The sequence below is a fragment of the Salmo salar genome, chromosome ssa27 (assembly GCF_905237065.1).
Source record: "Salmo salar chromosome ssa27, Ssal_v3.1, whole genome shotgun sequence".
Classification (NCBI taxonomy): domain Eukaryota; kingdom Metazoa; phylum Chordata; class Actinopteri; order Salmoniformes; family Salmonidae; genus Salmo; species Salmo salar.
In genome coordinates this window covers 8,327,112-8,348,567 of record NC_059468.1, presented here as the reverse complement: position 1 = coordinate 8,348,567, position 21,456 = coordinate 8,327,112, and the positions used below count along the sequence as shown (strand labels likewise).

General features: G+C 44.6%; 1 protein-coding gene across 5 annotated transcripts in view; it reads right to left on the bottom strand.

Moving 5' to 3' along the window:
- The window catches only part of zmym4.1 (zinc finger MYM-type containing 4, tandem duplicate 1), a 31,761-nt gene extending 11,256 nt beyond the window's left edge, over positions 1 to 20,505 (bottom strand). The window contains exons 1-21 of one of the 5 annotated variants that reach the window (XM_014177535.2): positions 19,939 to 20,505; positions 19,265 to 19,588; positions 17,830 to 19,228; positions 15,955 to 16,104; positions 15,694 to 15,755; positions 15,353 to 15,505; positions 15,079 to 15,130; positions 13,976 to 14,240; positions 13,604 to 13,793; positions 13,159 to 13,362; positions 12,741 to 12,891; positions 12,457 to 12,572; positions 12,099 to 12,269; positions 11,755 to 11,905; positions 10,403 to 10,575; positions 9,917 to 10,067; positions 6,026 to 6,160; positions 5,729 to 5,766; positions 963 to 1,098; positions 538 to 650; positions 92 to 293 (exon numbers count right to left, since the gene is read on the bottom strand). In XM_014177535.2, coding sequence (XP_014033010.2) covers positions 92 to 293; positions 538 to 650; positions 963 to 1,098; positions 5,729 to 5,766; positions 6,026 to 6,160; positions 9,917 to 10,067; positions 10,403 to 10,575; positions 11,755 to 11,905; positions 12,099 to 12,269; positions 12,457 to 12,572; positions 12,741 to 12,891; positions 13,159 to 13,362; positions 13,604 to 13,793; positions 13,976 to 14,240; positions 15,079 to 15,130; positions 15,353 to 15,505; positions 15,694 to 15,755; positions 15,955 to 16,104; positions 17,830 to 19,228; positions 19,265 to 19,588; positions 19,939 to 19,971 — 4,369 coding nt within the window. In that variant the 5' untranslated portion in view covers positions 19,972 to 20,505. Of the gene's footprint in view, positions 1 to 91; positions 294 to 537; positions 651 to 962; positions 1,099 to 5,728; positions 5,767 to 6,025; positions 6,161 to 9,916; positions 10,068 to 10,402; positions 10,576 to 11,754; positions 11,906 to 12,098; positions 12,270 to 12,456; positions 12,573 to 12,740; positions 12,892 to 13,158; positions 13,363 to 13,603; positions 13,794 to 13,975; positions 14,241 to 15,078; positions 15,131 to 15,352; positions 15,506 to 15,693; positions 15,756 to 15,954; positions 16,105 to 17,829; positions 19,589 to 19,938 lie in introns of all 5 variants that reach the window. The other 4 variants (XM_014177534.2, XM_014177533.2, XM_014177537.2 and 1 more) reach the window with 4 other exon arrangements.
- Between the last annotated feature and the right edge of the window lie 951 nt (positions 20,506 to 21,456).

Here is a 21,456-nt window from a genome sequence, read left to right as displayed (position 1 = left end):
CCCTCCATGTTTCAGTCCGTTTTCTTCCATTTGGCGCCTAATGAACATGACCCAGATCTTATTCAAATCCCTGTCTCCCTCCCCTGGTTACCGTCTTGTACTACTGGGGCTGGAGGCCTTTCAGGGGGTCGCTCAGGGGACTTCTCCCTCCCCTCGTCGGCCACCATCTCGGCCATGAGGATGAGGTCGGCCTCGAACGGGTCAGAGGGGATCTTTTCCTTGATGTCCTGGATAGTCTCCACAATGCGCTCGGCGTTATCCAGGGTCACCGGCAGGAACATGGGCACGGGCAGCTGAAAACAGGACAAATAAAGGGTTAGACGTGGAGGCTATGAGGGATGCAATGCTTTGTTCATGTTGCTCTTCTGTTCTGCAAGAGCATGTACCAGCCAACCTCCAACTACTATTAAATAGCAGTTGGTTTCAAATTAGTCCAGAGCACACAGCTCTTATAGAGAATTTGAGGAGAAATCTGTGTGACTATGTGACTGACTGAGGTGAATGGTAGGTAGTGCTAGATGTGGGGTGTTAACATACCGGTATGGGAAGTCCTACAGGCTGGGGTGTGTACTGGGTGTACAGGTTCATGGGGACTGGGACATACACTGGCACTGGGACAGGCACTATGATCACCTTGGGGAAATCGTCATCTGTGGACCAACAAACAATTTCAAGATAAATAGAAATACAAGTAGAGTGTGTCTCTGAATATCTATATACAGGCTACACGTGTGTGTGTGTGTGTGTGTGTGTGTATATTCAGTGGCCTGTATCATAAAGCATTCATTTTTATCATGCATTTTAATAAAACACTTTAAAAATACTTGTTTTGTTTTACAACCATTTGAAAGGGCGAGGTGCCTTAAGCCTCTTGTTTGACCTTTCCTGCATGTTATTTTTGTTTTGTATATTTGTATATAAACTGTGTGGTATAAAGGCTACGTGTGTGTATGATGTTGTACCTGTCTGGCACCCTATGGTAGTGAAGTTGGGTTTACACATGACGCCCTTGTTCTGGACCATGGGTTTGCAGAGCAGGGCCTTGTTCTTTTGAGCCCTGGGTGGAGGGGCCCGGGGGGTCTGTGTCTGGGTGCTGGCCTGCCACACAATGAAGACAGACCGTTAGTAACCATAGCGTAAATTAGGTTTGGCCTCACTCAAGGGTTTTACATTATTTGTACTATTTTCTACATTGTAGAATAATAGTGAAGACATCAAAACTATGAAATAACACATACGGAATCATGTAGTAACTAAAAAAAAAAGTGTTCAACAAATCAAAATATATTTCAGATTCTTTAAATTAGCCATCCTTTGCCTTGATGACAGCTTTGCACAATCTTGGCATTCTCGCCAAATACATTTAAACTCAGTTTTTCACAATTCCTGACATTTAATCCCAGTAAGAATTCAATGTCTTAGGTCAGTTAGGATCACCACTTTATTTTAAGAAGGTGAAATGTCAGAATAATAGTAGAGAGAATGATTTATTTCAGCTTTTATTTCTTGCATCGCATTCCCAGTGGGTCAGAAGTTTACATGCACTCAATTAGTATTTGGTAGCATTGCCTTTAAATTGATTAACTTGGGTCAAACGTTTTTTGGTAGCCTTCCACAAGCTTCCCACAATACGTTGGGTAACTTTTGGCCCATTCCTCCTGACAGAGCTGGTGTAACGGAGTCAGGTTTGTAGCCCTCCTTGCTCACACGCGCCTTTTCAGTTCTGCCCACACATTTTCTATGGGATTGAGGTCAGGGTTTTGTGATGGCCACTCCAATACCTTGACTTTGTTGTCCTTAAGCCATTTTGCCACAACTTTGGAAGTATGCTTGGGTCATTGTCCATTTGGAAGACCCATTTGCGACCAAGCTTTTACTTCCTGCCTGACGTCTTGAGATGTTGCTTCAATATATCCACATAATTTTCCTGCCTCATGATGCCATCTATTTTGTGAAGTGCACCAGTCCCTCCTGCAGCAAAGCACCCCCACAACATGATGCTGCCACCCCCGTGCTTCACGGTTGGGATGGTGTTCTTTGGCTTGAAAGCCTCCCCCCTTTTCCTCCAAACATAACGATAGTCATTATGGCCAAACAGTTCTATTTTGTTTCATCAGACCAGAGGACATTTCTCCAAAATGAACGATCTTTGTCCCCATGTGCAGTTGGAAACCGTATTATGGCTTTTTTTAATGGCGGTTTTGGAGCAGTGGCTTCTTCCTTGCTGAGCGGCCTTTCAGGTTATGACCAAGCTTCCTGTCATCCAGGACCTGAGCAATACAATGCAAAATGTATTACTTAAAAATCATACAATGTGATTTTCTGGATTTTTGTTTTAGATTCCGTCTCTCACAGTTGAAGTGTACACATGATAAAAATTACAGACCTCTACATGCTTTATAAGTAGGAAAACCTGCAAAATCGGCAATGTATAAACTACTTGTTCTCCCCACTGTATACTAGGCGTGTCAGAGGAAGGTCCAAAAAATTGTCAGACACCAGTCACCCAAGTCATTGACTGTTCTCTCTGATACCGCACGGCAAGCTGTACCAGAGCGCGAAGTCTAGGTCCAAAAGGCTCCTTAACAGCTTCTACCCACCAGCCGTAAGACTGCGTAACAATTAATAAAATGGCCACCTGGACTTTTTACTTTGACCCCCACCCACCCCCTTGATTTTTCACTGCTGCTATACGCTGTCTTATCTATGCATATTCACTTTACCCCTACCTACATGAACAAATTACCTAGACTAACCTGAATCCCCGCACATTGACTCGGTACCGGCACCCCATGTATATAGCCTCGTAATTTTAGTGTGTTACCTATTTTATTTAGTAAATATTAATCTTATCTCCTTCTTGAACGGCATTGTTGGTTAAGGGCAAGTAAGTAAGCATTTCACGGTAAAGTCTACACCTGTTGTATTCGGCGCATGTGAAATTTGATAGTTAACCAATAGCTAGCCGGACTAACTATTTAGAAGTCTTATGGCTCGGGGAAGCTTTTCAGGGTCCTGTTTGTTCCAGTCATGGTGCATCAGTATAGCTTGCCGTGCGGTAGCAGAGACAACAGTCTATGACTTGGGTGGTTGGGGTCTCAATTTTTAGGGCCTTCCTCTGACATCGCCTGGTATAGTGGTCCTGGATGGTAGGGAGCTTGGCCCCAGTGATGTACTGGGCCTTACACACTCCCCTCTGTATCACCTTGCAGTCAAATGCCAATCAGTCACCATACCAAGGGGTGATCAAGCCAGTTTAGATGCTCTCAATGGTGCAGCTATAGAACTTTGAGGATCTGAGGGCACATGCTGAATCTTTTCGGCCTTCTGAGGGCGAAGAGGCATTGTCGTGTCCTCTTCACGACTGTGGTGTGTGTGAACTAGACCATGATAATTCCTTAGTGATGTGGACACCGAGGAACCTGAAGCTCTCGACCTGCTCCACTACAGCCCTGTGGATGTGAATGGGGGTGTGCTCGGCCCATGGTGTTGGAGTCATGTGCGGCTATGCAGTCGTGGGTGAACATGGAGTAAAGGAGGGGGCTAAACATGCACCCGAGGGGCCCCTTGTTGAGGGTCAGCGTTGCGGATGTGTTGCTGCCTACCCTCACCTGAGGGCGGCTCTTCAGGAAGTCCAGGATCCAGTTGCAGAGGGAGGTTTTTAATCCCAGGATCCTTAGTTTAGTGATGAGTTTAAGAATGCACTATGGTGTTGAATGCTGAACTGTAGTCAATCAACAGCATTCTCACACAGCTGTTCCTTTTGTCCAGATGGGAAAGGGCAACGTGGAGTGCAATAGAGATTGTGTAATCTGCGGATCTGTTGGGGCGGTATGTGAATTGGAATGGGTCCAGGGTGTCTGGGATGATGGTGCTGATGACCAGCCTTTCAATGCATTTCATGGCAGGTTACCTTGCTGTTCTTGGGCACAGGGACTATGGTGGTCTGCTTGAAACATATAGGTATTACAGACCGGGTCAGGGAGAGGTTGAAAATGTCAGTGAAGACACTTGTCAGCTGGTCAGGGCATGCTCGGAGCATGTGTCCTGGTAATCCTTCTGGCCCTGCGGCCTTTTGAATGTTAACCGGTATAAATGTCTTTCTCACATCGGCTCCAGAGAGTGTGATCACACAGTTGTCCAGAACAGCTAGTGCTCTCATGCATGCTTCAGTGGTGCTAGCCTTGACGCGACCATAAAATAGATATTTAGTTTGTCTGGTAGGCTCGCGTCACTGGACAGTTCACGCCTGGGTTTCCCTTTGTAATCCGTGATAGTTTGCAAGCTCTGCCACATCCGACAAGAATCAGATGGTTTGTCAGAGGACGTAGCATGATTTCGGATTAGTGTTCCGTCCCTGAAAACGGCAGCTCTATCATTTAGCTCAGTGCGGATGTCGCCTGTAATCCATGACTTCTGGTTGGGATATGTCCGCATGGTCACTGTAGGGACGACGTCGTCGATGCACTTATTAATGAAGCCAGATGTGGTAAACTCCTCAATGAGATGGGAATAATCCCAGAAAATATTTGAGTCGGTGTTAGCGAAACAGTCCTGTAGCATCGGACCACTTCCATGTCGAGCGTGTCATTGGTACTTCCTGTGAGTTTTTGCTTGTAATCAGGAGGATGTGAATTGCTGTAAGATTTGCCAAATGGACAGTGAAGAAGAGCTTTGTATGAGTCTGTGTGTGGAGTACAAGTAATTCCTGTCTAGTCCTGCCCCCCCCCATACTGTCCTGGTCATGTTAGCTACTAGTCTGTCTGTCCCCCGCTCTACGAGCAGAATTGCCTAAGTGGAATCCAAGACCGCTCTCAGGGCAGGCCTGGTTGTAGCTAGATATGTTTGAGTCACGTCAGGGACAATTGTTGCATTTTAGCTAACCCTTTCCCTAACCTAATTATCCTAACCTGCCAAGTTAATTCTCCTAACTTTAAATGAAAAGTCACTTCTGCTCGTCCAAACTCGCAGACCTGCCATGTGAGCAGTGTGAGTATCCACTAACTCGATAGCACACTCTGCGTGCGAGTAGCCAAAGCAACTGCACCGTTTGGCTGCTGCTCAGCGCTCACTAGACAGTTGCCTGCACAGTGCCACACACAGCAGATGACAACCACATTACGAGAATTTGGCAATAAAGGAAGCCCTTCTACTTAGCCAGAGTCGGATGAACTCATGATATGGACATTTGTGTATGTCTCTACCTGCATCGGAGGTAAAGTCAATGGGTAAAGTAGTGACTAGCTACAACTGGAGCAAGGCGCAGAAGACTGAGCCGATGGAAGGGGAGGGGGGGAAATTACCTTGTAATATATATAGACTTTTATTTTCTTAACTATATTAGCCTAGACAGTTTTTTTTTACGGAATGCGCCACACATTCCATATTTCTACAACCCAAGTTTATAACTATTCCGATACTGCCCGCTCCTGTGGACTGTCGATCCTGTCCTGAACTTGATTCTAGAACTTCACTCCCGTTCCTGGCCGGAATCCCGTGGAACCCGCAAGACCCACAGAAATCCTGTTCCCGTGTCAACCGCTAGTGTTGCGTAAAGGTGATCTAGAGTTTTTTCGCCTCTAGTTGCACAGGGGCCATGCTGGTAGAAATGAGGTCAAATGGATTTCAATTTTCCTGCATTAAAGTCAAATTAAGAGGAAGTTACAATTCGCCCCCATACGCATAATACATAAACATATAGACAAAAGAACGCATATGCACAACTTACATTTCCAACATACTTCACATGTCTGCTGGGAACAGTCCCTGTCATGAAGCAACAGAGCATGAGTCAGTATAAAAAAAACACAGCCAGTCAGGCCTGCTAATTAGATCATTTTTCAATTTAAATTCAGCTGTAATTAACCTGTAGCTTAATGGGTGTCAACAGGCTATGGTATTAGCAACGACAACTCAAACATACTCAGAGATGATTACGGATGGTTTAACCCCTCTGTGGTTGAACTTGATAGTCTATACACACACAAGGTCTTAAACACTAACTGGTAACAGAGTGTGTGTATACCTTGCAGGGAAGTGTTGGAGTAGTTGGGCTGGCCAGTGGGGGAGTTGGCTAGTGAGATGACGTTGGCGATGACCGGATCAGACACACTCGTAGCAGTGGTAGTATTGGAGGGGGATGGAGCAATTGAGATGGCCACTGGAAGGATGTGTGCAAGAGAAAGAATGAGATAAATGTTGCAGTCATTATTATACAATGCCTATGGAAAGTCTACACCCCCATTGGATTTCATCACATTTTATTACATTTAGTTACAAAGTGGGATTAAAATGGATTTGTTATTTTTTGTCAGCGATCTACACAAAATACTTTTTTAAAGAATTTAATGAAAAATAAAACACCAATATACCTTGATTAGACAAGTATTCACCTCCCTGAGTAAGTACATGTTAGAAACACCTTTGACTGCGATTACAGGGTTGAGTCTTCTTGGGGGGGACAGAGGAAGGGGTAGTCAACCCCTATAATTTCACAGAGTGAGTCCTTATAACTTATGTCAATTGTTAACCTGTTAGGGCTAGGGGGCAGCATTTGCACGTCTGGATAAAAAAATGTACCCGATTTAATCTGGTTACTAATCCTACCCAGTAACTAGAATATGCATATACTTATTATATATGGATAGAAAACACTCTAAAGTTTCCAAAACTGTTTGAATGGTGTCTGTGAGTATAACAGAACTCATTTGGCAGGCAAAACCCTGAGACATTTTCTGACAGGAAGTGGATACCTGATGTGTTGTATTACCTTTAAACCTATCCCATTGAAAAACACAGGGGCTGAGGAATATTTTGGCACTTCCTATTGCTTCCACTAGATGTCACCAGCCTTTACAAAGTGTTTTGAGTCTTCTGGAGGGAGATCTGACCGAACAAGAGCCATGGAACGATGATGTCCCATTAGACACCTGGCGCGCGAGTTCATGTTGGGTACCCTCGTTCCAATACGTTATAAAAGAGTATGCATTCGTCCACCTTGAATATTATTCATGTTCTTATTAAAAAATGATTTATGCTATACAACGTTTGACATGTTTGAACGAACGTAAATATATTTTTTCCCCTCGTTCATGACGAGAAGTCCGGCTGGCTTAGATCATGTGGTAACAAGACGGAGATTTTTGGACATAAATGATGAGCTTTTTTGAACAAAACTACATTCGTTATGGACCTGTGATACCTGGAAGTGACATCTGATGAAGAGAATCAAAGGTAATGGATTATTTACATAGTATTTTCGATTTTAGATCTCCCCAACATGACGTCTAGTCTGTATCGCAACGCGTATTTTTCTGGGCGCAGTGCTCAGATTATTGCAAAGTGTGATTTCCCAGTAAGGTTATTTTTAAATCTGGCAAGTTGATTGCGTTCAAGAGATGTAAATCTATAATTCTTTAAATGACAATATAATATTTTACCAATGTTTTCTAATTTTAATTATTTAATTTGTGACGCTGACTTGACTGCCGGTTATTGGAGGGAAACGATTTCCTCAACATCAATGCCATAGTAAAACGCTGTTTTTGGATATAAATATGAACTTGATAGAACTAAAAATGCATGCATTGTCTAACATAATGTCCTAGGAGTGTCATCTGATGGAGATTGTAAAAGGTTAGTGCATCATTTTAGCTGGTTTTATGGTTTTGGTGACCCTGTCTTTGACTTGACAAAACATTACACACAACTCTTGTAAATGTACTGTCCTAACATACTCTAAATTTATGCTTTCGCCGTAAAACCTTTTTGAAATCGTAAAACGTGGTTAGATTAAGGAGATGTTTATCTTTCAAAGGGTGTAAAATAGTTGTATGTTTGAAAAATTTGAATTTTGACATTTATTTGGATTCAAATTTGCCGCTCTTCAAATGCACCTGCTGTTGATGGAGTGCACCACGGGTGGCACGCTAGCGTCCCACCTAGCCCATAGAGGTTAAGCCAAATTTTACTTCAGAACAAATTTAGGCTTGCCTAAACAAAGAGGGTGTATACTTATGCAACAACTATATATTTTAGTTATTTATTTTTTATTAATTTGAAAATAAAAAAACTGTCAAATTCTCTCACTTTGACATTATGGAGTATTTTGTGTAGATCAATGACGAAAAATTACAATGAAATATATTTCAATAACACTTTAACCTGTTGGGGCTAGGGGGCAGTATTTTCACGACCGGATAAAAAACGTACCCGATTTAAACTGGTTACTACTCTTGCCCAGAAACGAGAATATGCATATAATTAGTAGATTTGGATAGAAAACACTAAAGTTTCTAAAACAGTTTGAATGGTGTCTGTGAGTATAACAGAACTCATATGGCAGGCCAAAACCTGAGAAGATTCCATACAGGAAGTGCCCTGTCTGACAATTTGTTGTCCTTCTGTTGCATCTCTATCAAAAATACAGCATCTGTGCTGTAACGTGACACTTTCTAAGGCTTCCAATGGCTCTCTAAAGCCGCCAGAAAGTGGAATGGGGTGTCTGCTGTCTCTGGGCAAAGTATAGCAGCAGAGTTTGTAAGTGGTCAGCCTGGGGACAGTGAGACTGAGATGCGCGGTCACGAGACGTCTCCATTTTTTTCTTTCAGCCTTTGAATGAATACAATTGCCCGGTTGGAATATTATCGCTATTTTACGAGAAAAATAGCATAAAAATGTATTTTAAACAGCGTTTGACATGCTTCTAAGTACGGTAATGGAATATTTTGAATTTTTTTTTGTCACGAAATGCGCTCGCGCGTTACCCTTCGGATAGTGACCTGAACGCACGAACAAAACTGAGTTATTTGGATATAACTATGGATTATTTGGAACCAAAACAACATTTGTTGTTGAAGTAGAAGTCCTGGGAGTGCATTCTGACGAAGAACAGCAAAGGTAATCCAATTTTTCTAATAGTAATTCTGAGTTTAGTGAGCCCCAAACTTGGTGTGTCAAATTAGCTAGCCTGTGATGGCCGAGTTATGTACTCAGAATATTGCAAAATGTGCTTTCGCCGAAAAGCTATTTTAAAATCTAACATTGCATTTGCATAAAGGAGTTCTGTATCTATAATTCTTAAAATAATTGTTTTTTGTGAACGTTAATCGTGAGTAATTTAGTAAATTCACCGGAAGTTTTCGGTGGGTATGCTAGTTCTGAACATCACATGCTAATGTTAAAAGCTGTTTTTTGATATAAATATGAACTTGATTGAACAAAACATGCATGTATTGTATAACATAATGTCCTAGGAGTGTCATCTGATAAAGATCATCAAAGGTTAGTGCTGCATTTAGCTGTGGTTTTGGTTTTTGTGACATATATGCTTGCTTTGAAAATGGCTGTGTGATTATTTTTGGCAGGGTACTCTCCTGACATAATCTAATGTTTTGCTTTCGCTGTAAAGCCTTTTTGAAATCGGACAATGTAGTTAGATTAACGAGAGTCTTGTCTTTAAAATGGTGTAAAATAGTCATATGTTTGAGAAATTGAAGTTACAGCATTTTTTAGGTATTTGTATTTCGCGCTACGCGATTCCACTGGCTGTTGACTAGGGTGGGACGCAAACGTTCCACCTAGCCCAGAGAGGTTAATGCAACAAAATGTGAATAAAAGTTCAAGGGGGTGTAGACTATCTTTACTGTGATATACAGGGGATGTAGACTAGTCAAAACAGAAAGTTGCAGTTGAGTTTAATTTGACACTTAAATAGTTGTGATTAAACAAGGAAAATTATCTTCTTACACAATCTCAAGTAATTATTATTTTACCACAAACGTTAAAGCGGGTGGGACTCCAAGTCTTTATGACAATTTGTGTACCACTCAAACATGAGCTTTGACAGGCAACATAACGACATGTAATAACCCATGATGACATCACAATGTGCTATAACATATTACATAAATCCTACCCTTTTGGCCCTGGGGTTTGCCCTGGTTCTGGGTCTGCAGGCTGCAGAACTGGAGCAGACACTGGAGGTTGCAGAAGTGCTTCACCTCGCCCAGCATCGGCAGGGTCTCAATCAGCTTCCCCTGGCGCTCGCAGGCATCACACTTAGCCACCTGAGTGAGGAGACAAGCATGATGTAGAAATACCAGTTACAGCGTACCTCATAGAATAAGAACTCACATAACAGCTACTCTACTTGCCATACTGGATGTAACATTTGGCACGTTCAATGAATTCACTCATAAAATGAACGTGTTTCCTATCCCCACCGTTCTCCCTCCTGCACTAATATGAGAGAACTGTACAGTAATCTAAGCAGAATGTATTTTCTAGAAAAGTATTTTCAGATCAGTGTTAAAAACGAAAAGGACACACGCACAGGAGACGAGTCCTAAGTATTGAGCCCTAGGTGCCTTGTTCAGTTCCTTAGCGTGGTTCCTTCTTTTACCTGGCAGAAGAGCAGGGTGTAGTGGGACTTGCACTCGTCCGAGCAGAACTCCTCCATCTTTCCCCCGTACTGGCCTGTGACGGCCTTCTGCGCAGTGGAGGCGCAGTAGGCACAGATTCTGCAGTGTTTCCCCCAGCGCTTGGTCAGGTCGTGCTTGTAGAGCAGCTTACAGCCTGGGTATGGAGGAGAGAAGGGAGAAAGACAGGGAAGTTGAGCTTTGTACACCAAGTCAAGATTCTTATCAGGTCGACTATGATGATCAGAATAGTCTTCAAATGAAAAAAAAGTAACGCTTATTACTGATAGCCATGACACGACTAGGGAATTGCCAGGGACCTCACGATACGATATTATCACGATACTTGGGTGCCGATATGATACGCATTGCAATTCTCACGATTCTATATGTATTGCGATTTGATACTGTGATTTCATTGCGATTCGATGTTCCAAATATATTGCTCACTATACTATGCCTGCTGCAGAGACAAGAGAAAGCACAAGAAAATGAGTTTTGATCAGTCACGGAAATAAAAAGTGTTGAAAACATGTCGGCTCACAACTTAAAAAGATGGAGAACAAGCTATAGGATGAAAAACTGAGTTTTGGCGCAGGTACAGCCGACTAGCGCTAGCTAACGCTACCTGGAAAAATATATAAATACATCTCTATTATGATCAGTATGGTCTTTCTTGCCATCTGTCGGTGCCATCAACCACTGGACGCTCCCACTGCTCTAGGTCCTCACTCTCTGCTCGCCTTGTCACGCTCCGCCTCATATGACACAGGTCCAACACAGTCAGACTGCAACACCTCAAGGGGGGTATAGTAGTTTTCCAAATAAAGACTTAATACCCATTTCTGATAGACATAAATCGTGATGATAAAAGTAGAAGAAAAAAAAGTGACTTGTTGGGGGTGTCAACTTATTTTGTGTTATGATGACAAAGGAAACCAATAAATAAATACAAATTATACCTCTAGGCAGCAGACCTATTAAAACCCTTTCCTGCTGTCAAATGACCAAATCGCCCTCTAGTGGCTTCATAAACATTATTTTTTTTTACCTGCAGAAAATCTGGTGTTTCAATGTCAAACATTTTTGTTATTTCAGTCTTCTGTGGTGTATATAAAGTGTAATAGTGGGATGCAAACTCAAAATGGAATACATTTCAACTCCATATCTGACATGATACAGGTGTCTCCTTTTTTTAAGCACATAACCATGTGTGTGAGGTGTACGCTTTTGTTTCAAAGTAGATTTGTTTAAGACTACCCAGAAACACTGTGTGACCCTGACTTAGCCCACTGCAGTAAAAGGTTAAAGACCATGTATGCATCACCCTCCTAACCTTCGCTGCAGAAGGTGTAGTCCCTCTTATTGATTCTCTTGACCTCCTTGGCTGGCTTCTCAATCTTGCAGTACTCGCAGCGTGCCATCTCGTAGTTGATCTTCCTGTACTCCTCAGAGCAATTTACCGAACAGAGGAATACCATCTTATCCTGTAGGGTTGCGCAGACACACATTCAATCAATTCTATAGCAGTTTTAACAGGGAGTTTTGTCTACCTAAATAGAGGGGAGGTGTGTTTGTGAGGGAGTTCAACAAAATGGACAAAGAGGGAAAGGCAAAGAGAAAAGAGAGTCAGAATGAGAGATGGGATAGAGGCAGAGAAAGAAAACACCATTTAAGTACCTTGAACTGAATGAGCTCGGGCTTGGAGGAGAAGAGGCGGTGGCACTGGAAGCAGGGCAGTCGGGTCCCTTGGGATACCTTGTCCCTGGTCTGGGCCGCGGGCGGAGCTGTGGACCCTGTGCTGGGGGCCACATTAATCTGGCTCTGGGTGTTGCTCTTATTGAACTGATCCTACAGGCCACAGAAACATAACATTGTGGTGTCAGTGCAGGACAACAAAGAGTAGAGTGCAGGGTAAAAGAGGTGTAAAATATCAAAAGCAAGTGTTCGAGCCGCAGTGAATCATTAAGTTGCCGTCTTATCAATATTTCTATTCTAATTCAAGTGAGCTAATGGATGAACCCAGAGGAGGTGTTACCTGAAAGGTAACGACACAGTTCATGGTGCAGAAGTTCCGGATGGAGCCGTCCGACATGGCCAGGTGGAAGGAGGGCACCGTCTTCTGACCACAAGTGTTGCACTCTACCCGAGCACCTGGGTTGAAATGAAGGAAGGAGAGTGAGTTATGAATGAGTGCATGCTTGAAACAAACAGTGTGTGAGTGAGTGAATAAATGATAGAGAGAGAGAGAGAGAGTGAATGAGTGCGTGTTTGTGACAGTGAGGTGTATATATGTTGCTGAGGTGGTTAGCCTAGCTATACCTGAGGAGCTGACGGTCTGTACTTTGTAGGCTGTAACACAGCCAGTAGAGCAGAACATCTCCAGCTTGCCGTCAGAGTCGGCGCTGTCGACCATCTCCACCAGTGAGCGGAAGTTGCGGCACATAGCACATGCCACAGGCTTCTTAGCTTTCTGAAAAACCAGACCGGACACAAAGGAAGTGAGGGTGACTGCTTTTGCTTGCTTTAACTTCCAGGTAGATGGTTCTTACGTACTGGAGGAGAAGATCCAAGGTCCCTCCCTCGGACCTCCTCCTCCGAGTTTTGAGAGGAATTGAGAAAACAAGGGCGGTGGAAGCACGGCCTTAACAGATCGTAAGCGTTTTTAGAAACAGCCCTAGTTACAGTCCAACAGCTTCTTCTGACTGCGTGACCTGCATCTCGGGGATCCCATTCTTACCTGTTTGAAGGTGGTGACACAGCCGACGCTGCAGAAGGTCTTATTGACCCCCTGCACGACCAGCACGGTGACCTTGCCGTAGCAGTAGTTGTTGCAGCTCTGGCAGCTGTTCATGGACAGCTTGTTGGTGGAGCGGAAGCGCGTGAAGCACACCTCGCTGCACAGCTTGTGCATACTGCCCTGGAAGATCACCTCGTGTTTACTCTGTGGGGGAAGAGAACAAGAAGCAGATGTTGAGACGGCAATGGAAGAGGTGCAGGAAAGAGACGAAGGGCAAAAGTGAAGTTTTATACTTAATTATATCAAGTACGTCTCTGTGGCGTCGGCCCACTATAAAAGTGTAATTCATCCAGATTGTTCACTTCCTTGTCAGCTCTGGCATCGCCAATTTTGTTACTTCAGGCGACTACTACACTGAAATTCTCAAAGACCTTAAGTCCCTTACAACGCAGGCCTTCTTGCACATGCTGCACTTGACGGCCCCTGTCATGGTGGACAGGGAGGAGGAGAGGGTGGAGACGGCAGAGTTCCTCTTGAAGTTGAAGGAGGAGAGGCAGGTCTGGCTACAGAAGTCCTTCACCGTGCCCATGGTGTCCACAGGAGCTGTGATCACGTCCTTGGGGTTAGCAATCTCCCTGAGGGGGGATGATAAGCTCATAAAAACACAATTTACCTTTGTAAATAGTTTGGAATATATTCCCAGGAGAACAATAAATTACAGCTTAGCAATGTCAGAAGGCTTCTTATTTTACATTCCTTTATCTTATATGTATTCATTATGTACATACGCCATCGGCACGACAACAGCAGGACTCACTTGAGGCAGTAGTGGCAGGGTTTCTTGGCTGGGCCAGGGGCAGTCATCTTGACGCCGGGCGGGGGGCTGTAGGAGGTGAGGCAGGACGTGGAGCAGAAGAGGTCCGAGGAGCCCTTCCTCTGGTAGGCCGTCTGGCCCTTCAGCAGCACCTTCTTACAGGCCGAGCAGGCCACCCGCATAGCCATGGGGATCAGCGGAGGGATGGAGGCGGCGGCTGGGGCAGGCATTACAGTCTTGGGCAGGGCGGCCACTGGCGTGGATGTGGCTAATAGTGGAGAGAGGGATGGCGAGGATGGGTGGAGATTGAGGGAAGAGGGGATGTGAGAAATGCATAATCTGTAAGGTGGTAATCAGTCATCTTTTGCTCCTAGAGAGCTTGCGGTAGACTATAAAAATAGTGTAATAGTCTCCAAAGCCCAGGGACTTTTCTGTCATTGGAAGTAATTGGGCGGGCTTGCGTAAGGCCAAGCAGCATAAAAAAGTATTTTTTTAATACATTTTGGGGATGTTAAAAACGCTTTCAGTGTAAACGACTAATACCAGATATAAAAGCATGTACAAAAGATAATGGCCTTATATCTTTTTTATAACAATCTTTGAGAACTAACAATTACCAAAATAAGAGCTAGAAAGTGAAGGAGAATTTAAAATTACAAATACAATTTATTTAGCCGTATTAATTTTTGTTATTATGTTTGACCAAAAGAACACAGCATTGGCCATGGCAAAATGCATGGAATTGTAGGAAATTAGATGTAAAACTTCAAAGTTCTCACATCCATGGCAGAATACGTATAATCACAAGAAATTAGCTTTAAAACTACAAAAAATGTATCTTCATCTCCATGGAGAAAATTGTAGAATTGCAGGAAATGTAATTACAAATTAAACACTCTCTGTACACCGCCAAGATAAGGGCCTCCAAAATTCAGCTGCGCCTACAGGCCGACCTCACCCATTGGCACGCCCCCTGCCACGCCCACCACCTAAACCCCTTTCTCATTCAGGAAAGAAAATCTGCAGCCAGCTTAAGACATAGTTTAGGGCTTTGACCGACCACTAATGTGTCCTGTTGTGTACAAATATTAAAGTGCCCTCCTCACCGTTCGTAGTAGGGCAGCCACCCACAGAGAAGACGTTACTGATTTTCAACTCCTGTAAATAACAAAGTCGACATACATTTAACATGCACACAGGATTTGGGATTAAAAAAAACACACACACACACACACACACACACACACACACACACACACACACACACAGCTTGAAGTATATGCATTGATGTCAACGGACGACTTTCATGTAACTGACAACAGAAATGTCCAGTTAGGACTTGGCCGTTGCTGAGGACCAGTGAGTTTAGAGATGCCGTACCTCTGCTGCGTCTGGTTCATCCTTGACGCCCTCTGAGAGGACCGCTGGAGCCAGGGCCTGATCATACTCCTCGTCTACGGGCTCATCCTTCACCTTGACCATGGAGATGGCGTCAGCGCTGGTGGACACAGGCTCAGCTGCCGGCTGGGCAGACTGGGTCGACCGCAGAGAACATTCAACAACAGACAAATTACCGAGGTATTCTGACAAAACCTTCACAACACCTGGAGATCTTTAACACTCATAAGCAGTGACCAGATTTCTGCCACGCTTAAGCTCGTCTAGTCTCTTGGGCGGCAATTATTTCACTCTATCGTTTGTGATGGAGAGAGGATACTCACATCCACAACTTTGACTGGCTGTCCTGCCACTCCATTCTCCAGCCCTGCAGGACAGTCAGTGCCTGCAAAACAATAGGTCATTCAGCGTGTGAATTTAAAAACCAAAACAAACTGGAAAACCATTACTGAGGAATAGCAGTGCACTCATTAGCATCTGAATAATGTGAAGGACCACACTAACATTCAGGTATTCGGGTCATGTGGGAACATTATGCAGCCAAAGACCGTATATTCCAAAGACAGACCCTTGTGGCCTCTCACCTTCACTGTTCTGTGGGTGAATAGCTTCGCTAGAGAAGGTGGGACTGGGGTGAAACGGTTTGACATCTTCAGATTGGTCCTCCTCCATAAGCAGAGACGAGCCGCTAGCCTTCTCAAAGTTGGTCTCCTCAGCAGGTTGCTCTGTGTCTCCTGTCATGGAGACTTCATGTTTGAGAGGTGGGATAGTGTGTGTGTGTGTGTGTGTGTGTAAGGTGACGTTTGAACTGAGGACTTTCGACACTGGGGCATTCCAGTAGCAATGGAGTAGAGCATCCTTTCTTAAAGTATGGGTCGCGACGCACCTGTTAATGGTGAGTCGCGACGTGTCAGAGTAAATGTACAATTATTTAATTACTGGAATTGATTGGGCCAAGTACATCTGCGCTCTCTGTTCAGTTTGTCAGCTGTGCTGGTGTGAGGGAAATTCCCGTGTGCTTCACGGTTTACCGGATCTTTTTTTCTGCAGTCTCCTTGAAGATCACATGATGCAGCGCTGTCGTCCAGCAGCAGATGATGCGCTGTCTGCCACTGACTTGCCATCACTCACCGCGGTCATCAAATGGACTCATGCTCGCCACAAGTTCTGACTGAGCTCAATCGTCATGAAACGCATATACAGCGATGAGTTTCTCCCTCTTTCATGCAAACTTATAACGAGGAGCGCCCACAATGTGTTTTGTGCGGGGAAGTGCTTAGTAACGAGTCTCTCTTAACGAACAAATTAATAAAACGGCATGACGGTAAACCCAGGGAGTTCTGTCAGAACAGGGCAGAATGCTTCAGGAAAGCGCTTCGACGTTGTAAAAGTAAGTCAGCGAGCAAGGCATTGTTGTCATTTTATAAACGGGTGATGATAAGCAGAAATAAGTGAATACTAGTACTAACTCTCATAGTAGTAGATGTGAGTTTCTCTTTTAAACAATCCCCTGGTCTTGTACATAGCTAATAGCTAACATTAGCCAAAGTAAGCTAGCTACTGATAGTGCAACCCTAGTAACAGTACAGATGAAGATGAAAAATGACCAGGCCTACTGTACATCTTATTGTAGAAAGTTGATGAAACCTAGTCTAGGTTGGAACTGTTGCTGTTCAAAATACAATAATATTTTTTATTCTTAACTGGAATAAACTGATTGAAGGGAGATGCTTTTTGAGGTAAACACACTCACACAGTTCTGGGTTGTTCATCTACAGCAGGAAGCAGTCTCTTGCCTGACTGAGAAAGCAGTAGATGTTCTGGTCCAGTTTTGGCACCACATAACTATGCGAGTCAGGGTTCTCAACTCTGACAAACTTAAAAAAACAAGTACAGAAACAGTTAAGGCTGAGCACGACCTGTGTTGCACTGTCAAAAACAGAGCCCAGAATAGACATGCTCTCATTAGGACTGTGTGTGTTTTCTGGTCTACATCTGTGTGATGTGATCAATCAGTTTATTCCAGTTCAGAATGAAAATGATTTATTGTATTTTAATAGCAACCATTCCAACCTAGACAGATACGTGAGAGTGTTTTTAATAGGTGGTAATAAACAGATATTTATATGGATATTTAATTTCATTGTTATTTGTTTTTGTCTATATTTCTTTTGTTTTAGGCATAACGGCAATGAAATGAACCAATATTTATGTATAGTTTTCATAAGCTTGGGTCCCAGGAAAACACAACATTTCTAATTTGGGTCCCAGGCTGAAAAAGTTTAAGAACCCCTGGAGTAGAGTGCCAAGCAAGACAACAGTGTTTAGGGTAGCAACACACAAAACACAAACAAATCCAACCTGAAGAAATGAATTCAGCAAACTACGGAAACAATTGAAAATCCTGATCCTAAGGTCATATAGCCAACAAAAAGCTGCAGGCAGCAGTCTCTTCTTACCTGTATCCATAATAGAAGGCATGGAATCAGTCTTCTCCACTTGCCCGGTCTTGCTGGGGTCCTCTACCTCATTCTCTGTCAGTGAGTCTGTCCCCGTGTCCATCTTCTCCACCTCATCCCCATGATCCAGGGAGTTGCTTCTAAAAGCATCCATGTTGCCTCCCTCTTCCACAGCCGTTATCACAGGCATCCCCTCCAAGTTGTCTTCCTCCTGTATCTGGTCATCCTCCACTTTGATAGCATTGACCTCCATCTCATCGTCAGCATCCACTACTCCCATGTCCAGGGGTATGTCTGTTTCTCCATTAGTCTGTGAACCATTTGTATTGCCTATTTCTTCCACAGTCTGGGGTGCATCTGTACCAACTTTTTCTCTGACTGTCTGTGAGGCATCCGCACGGGCTGTGTCCGTCAGTGAGGCACCCGCACGGGCTGTGTCCGTCAGTGAGGCACCCGCACGGGCTGTGTCCGTCAGTGAGGCACCCGCACGGGCTGTGTCCGTCAGTGAGGCACCCGCACGGGCTGTGTCCGTCAGTGAGGCACCCGCACGGGCTGTGTCCGTCTGTGAGGCACCCGCACGGGCTGTGTCCGTCTGTGAGGCACCCGCACGGGCTGTGTCCGTCTGTGAGGCACCCGCACGGGCTGTGTCCGTCTGTGAGGCACCCGCACGGGCTGTGTCCGTCTGTGAGGCACCCGCACGGGCTGTGTCCGTCTGTGAGGCACCCGCACGGGCTGTGTCCGTCTGTGAGGCACCCGCACGGGCTGTGTCCGTCTGTGAGGCACCCGCACGGGCTGTGTCCGTCTGTGAGGCACCCGCACGGGCTGTGTCCGTCTGTGAGGCACCCGCACGGGCTGTGTCCGTCTGTTCCGCACGGGCTGTGTCCGTCTGTGAGGCATCCGCACGGGCTGTGTCCGTCTGTGAGGCACCCGCACGGGCTGTGTCCGTCTGTGAGGCACCCGCACGGGCTGTGTCCGTCTGTGAGGCATCTGCACGGGCTGTGTCCGTCTGTTCCGCACGGGCTGTGTCCGTCTGTGAGGCACCCGCACGGGCTGTGTCCGTCAGTGAGGCATCCGCAAGGGCTGTGTCCGTCAGTGAGGCACCCGCACGGGCTGTGTCCTTCAGTGAGGCATCCGCACGGGCTGTGTCCTTCAGTGAGGCATCCGCACGGGCTGTGTCCTTCAGTGAGGCACCCGCACGGGCTGTGTCCTTCAGTGAGGCACCCGCACGGGCTGTTTCTCTTTCCGTCTGTGAGGCACCCGCACGGGCTGTTTCTCTTTCCGTCTGTGAGGCACCCGCACGGGCTGTTTCTCTTTCCGTCTGGGAAACATCCGCACTGGCTGTTTCTCTTTCCGTCTGGGAAACATCCGCACTGGCTGTTTCTCTTTCCGTCTGGGAAACATCCGCACTGGCTGTTTCTCTTTCCGTCTGGGAAACATCCGCACTGGCTGTTTCTCTTTCCGTCTGGGAATCCTCTTTACTGTCCATTTCTACCACAGTCAGCAAAGCATCTGTTTTTACAGCTTCTTCCACCATCTGTGAATCCTCTGCATCGGTTTCCCTCACAGGTCCTGAATTACCAGCATCCCCTGCCCCATCTATAATTGAGGAGGAACATGCACTGACTGCATTGGTAGCATCATCCCCATTGTTTCCATCTGCTGAGGCAGTATTGCGGTGTGAGGCTCCAGGGTCCACCGAATCCATTGATGTTCCAGCCTGAGATGGCTGCTCTGTCTCTTTGTCTGGCTCACCTTTATGCTGAAGAAAGTCAATATTCTATTAGTAATGGTCCTATAAGTAGTGCCCTGAGTTTTCCCTTACTACGTGACCTGACCAGGAAAAAGTAGACCCCAGTTGACAGATTGATCAAGTGTCATGGCTATTGAGGGAAAAGTCTAACGCATGCTTGCAATCAAATACCAACTTTGGGAGAACCAAAAAGAACCAAGTTGGAGAGTGCAGTGTTTGTTTAAGATTGTTGATTTGTTCACGCTTACTAAATCTGCGCGGGAAATGAAGGGGAGGGTCGACATAATTAGCTAGCTAGTTAAGTAGCAGAATAGGACATAGCTAGCTAACGTTAGTATTCATTCAAAAACGTAAATTACCTCTGAATGGTCCGCTTTCTGGGATTCAGCCATGGCTTGCTTGTAACGGCGAAAGTCGGCTAGCTCTTATTGTCACTCAGTCACAATATAGGTTAACCAACGTCCACCAAACTATACTAAAAACGGAACTGAGGCTTACTAGCTAGCTAACATGCATTAGCTACTTCCGCCCGCCTCCTTGTTGTGGAGAAAGCTAGCTAGCTAGCAACGATATGTAGCCAGCTAAAACGAGTCATAATTTGAATTACCGATTAAGGTTCTTAAGCTTTGCCATGCATAAGATATTAACTTCGATTATACCAATGCCGGTGAGTTATAACTTTACAGAAGTCAAGTCCTTTGCATTTTCACTCTGCAGAGATAAAGAAACTCGCAAAACACACGCCCGTCGCCTGCGTAAACATGGCAGACCTGGCTATGTCATTTCCTGTTTGACATCTAGCGCGCTACGAAAGAGTTTCTAAACCATACTGTACTGCAGGGCTATTAAACTGTTCCGTTTATCAATTTAAAAAGGCACGTTGATCACTTCCCCGCAAAACCCGATGTTTAGTGCCAAAAGGAGCCATTGTTAATATTCTCCAATGGGAGAATTTGTTTTCCTGTAGTCCCGCCCATTAAGTGCTGTCAATCAATATCACCCAACATCCCAGTTACAGCCAATCAGAGCTGCTAACAGGAGTACAGGGTCTTCCTGCCCGCCTATCCGCTCTTTCACAGCAGATTAGATCGTTCCACTGCTTGATACACCAGTGTCCTTTGCATGGTCAATCCGAAATTTGAAGTGGCGATGCAGCATTCACTGTTGATGGTGCCTTAGCAGACGTCAGACCTTTCATACTTCTTGCGTTTATACAGGATGTACCACGCCAATCATATCAATGCGGAGCTATATGGAGCCCTCCACATTATTACAACATTTGAGAGGAGCCCTGCGATGTGGTATAGAGCTGATTTGGCCTCTGCATACCTCCGAAGGCTCTGAAAATTGCGTCACACCCTCCGACCACACTTTCAGATCAAGTTTAATTTAAGGATTAGCCCCCTTTTTTAAAATTTTCGCCTAAAAACACATACCCAAATCTAACTGTCTGTAGCTCAGGCCCTGAAGCAAGGATATCCATATTCTTGGTACAATTTGAAAGGAAACACTTTGAAGTTTATGGAAACGTGAAAGGAATGTAGTAGAATATAACACAATAGATCTGGTAAAAGGTAATACAAAGAAAAAATCAACCGTTCTTTAGTATTTTTTTGTACCATCATCTTTGAAATGAAAGAGAAAGGCCATAATGTATTATTCCAGCCCAGGTGCAATTTAGATTCTGTCCACTAGATGGCATCAGTGTATGTGCAAAGTTTTAGACTGATCCAATGAACCATTGTATTTCTGTTCAAAATTTTGTATCAGGACTGCCCAAATGTACCTAATTTGTTTATTAATAACTTTTCATGTTCAAAATTGTGCACTCTCCTCAAACAATAGCATGGTATTCTTTCACTGTAATAGCTACTGTA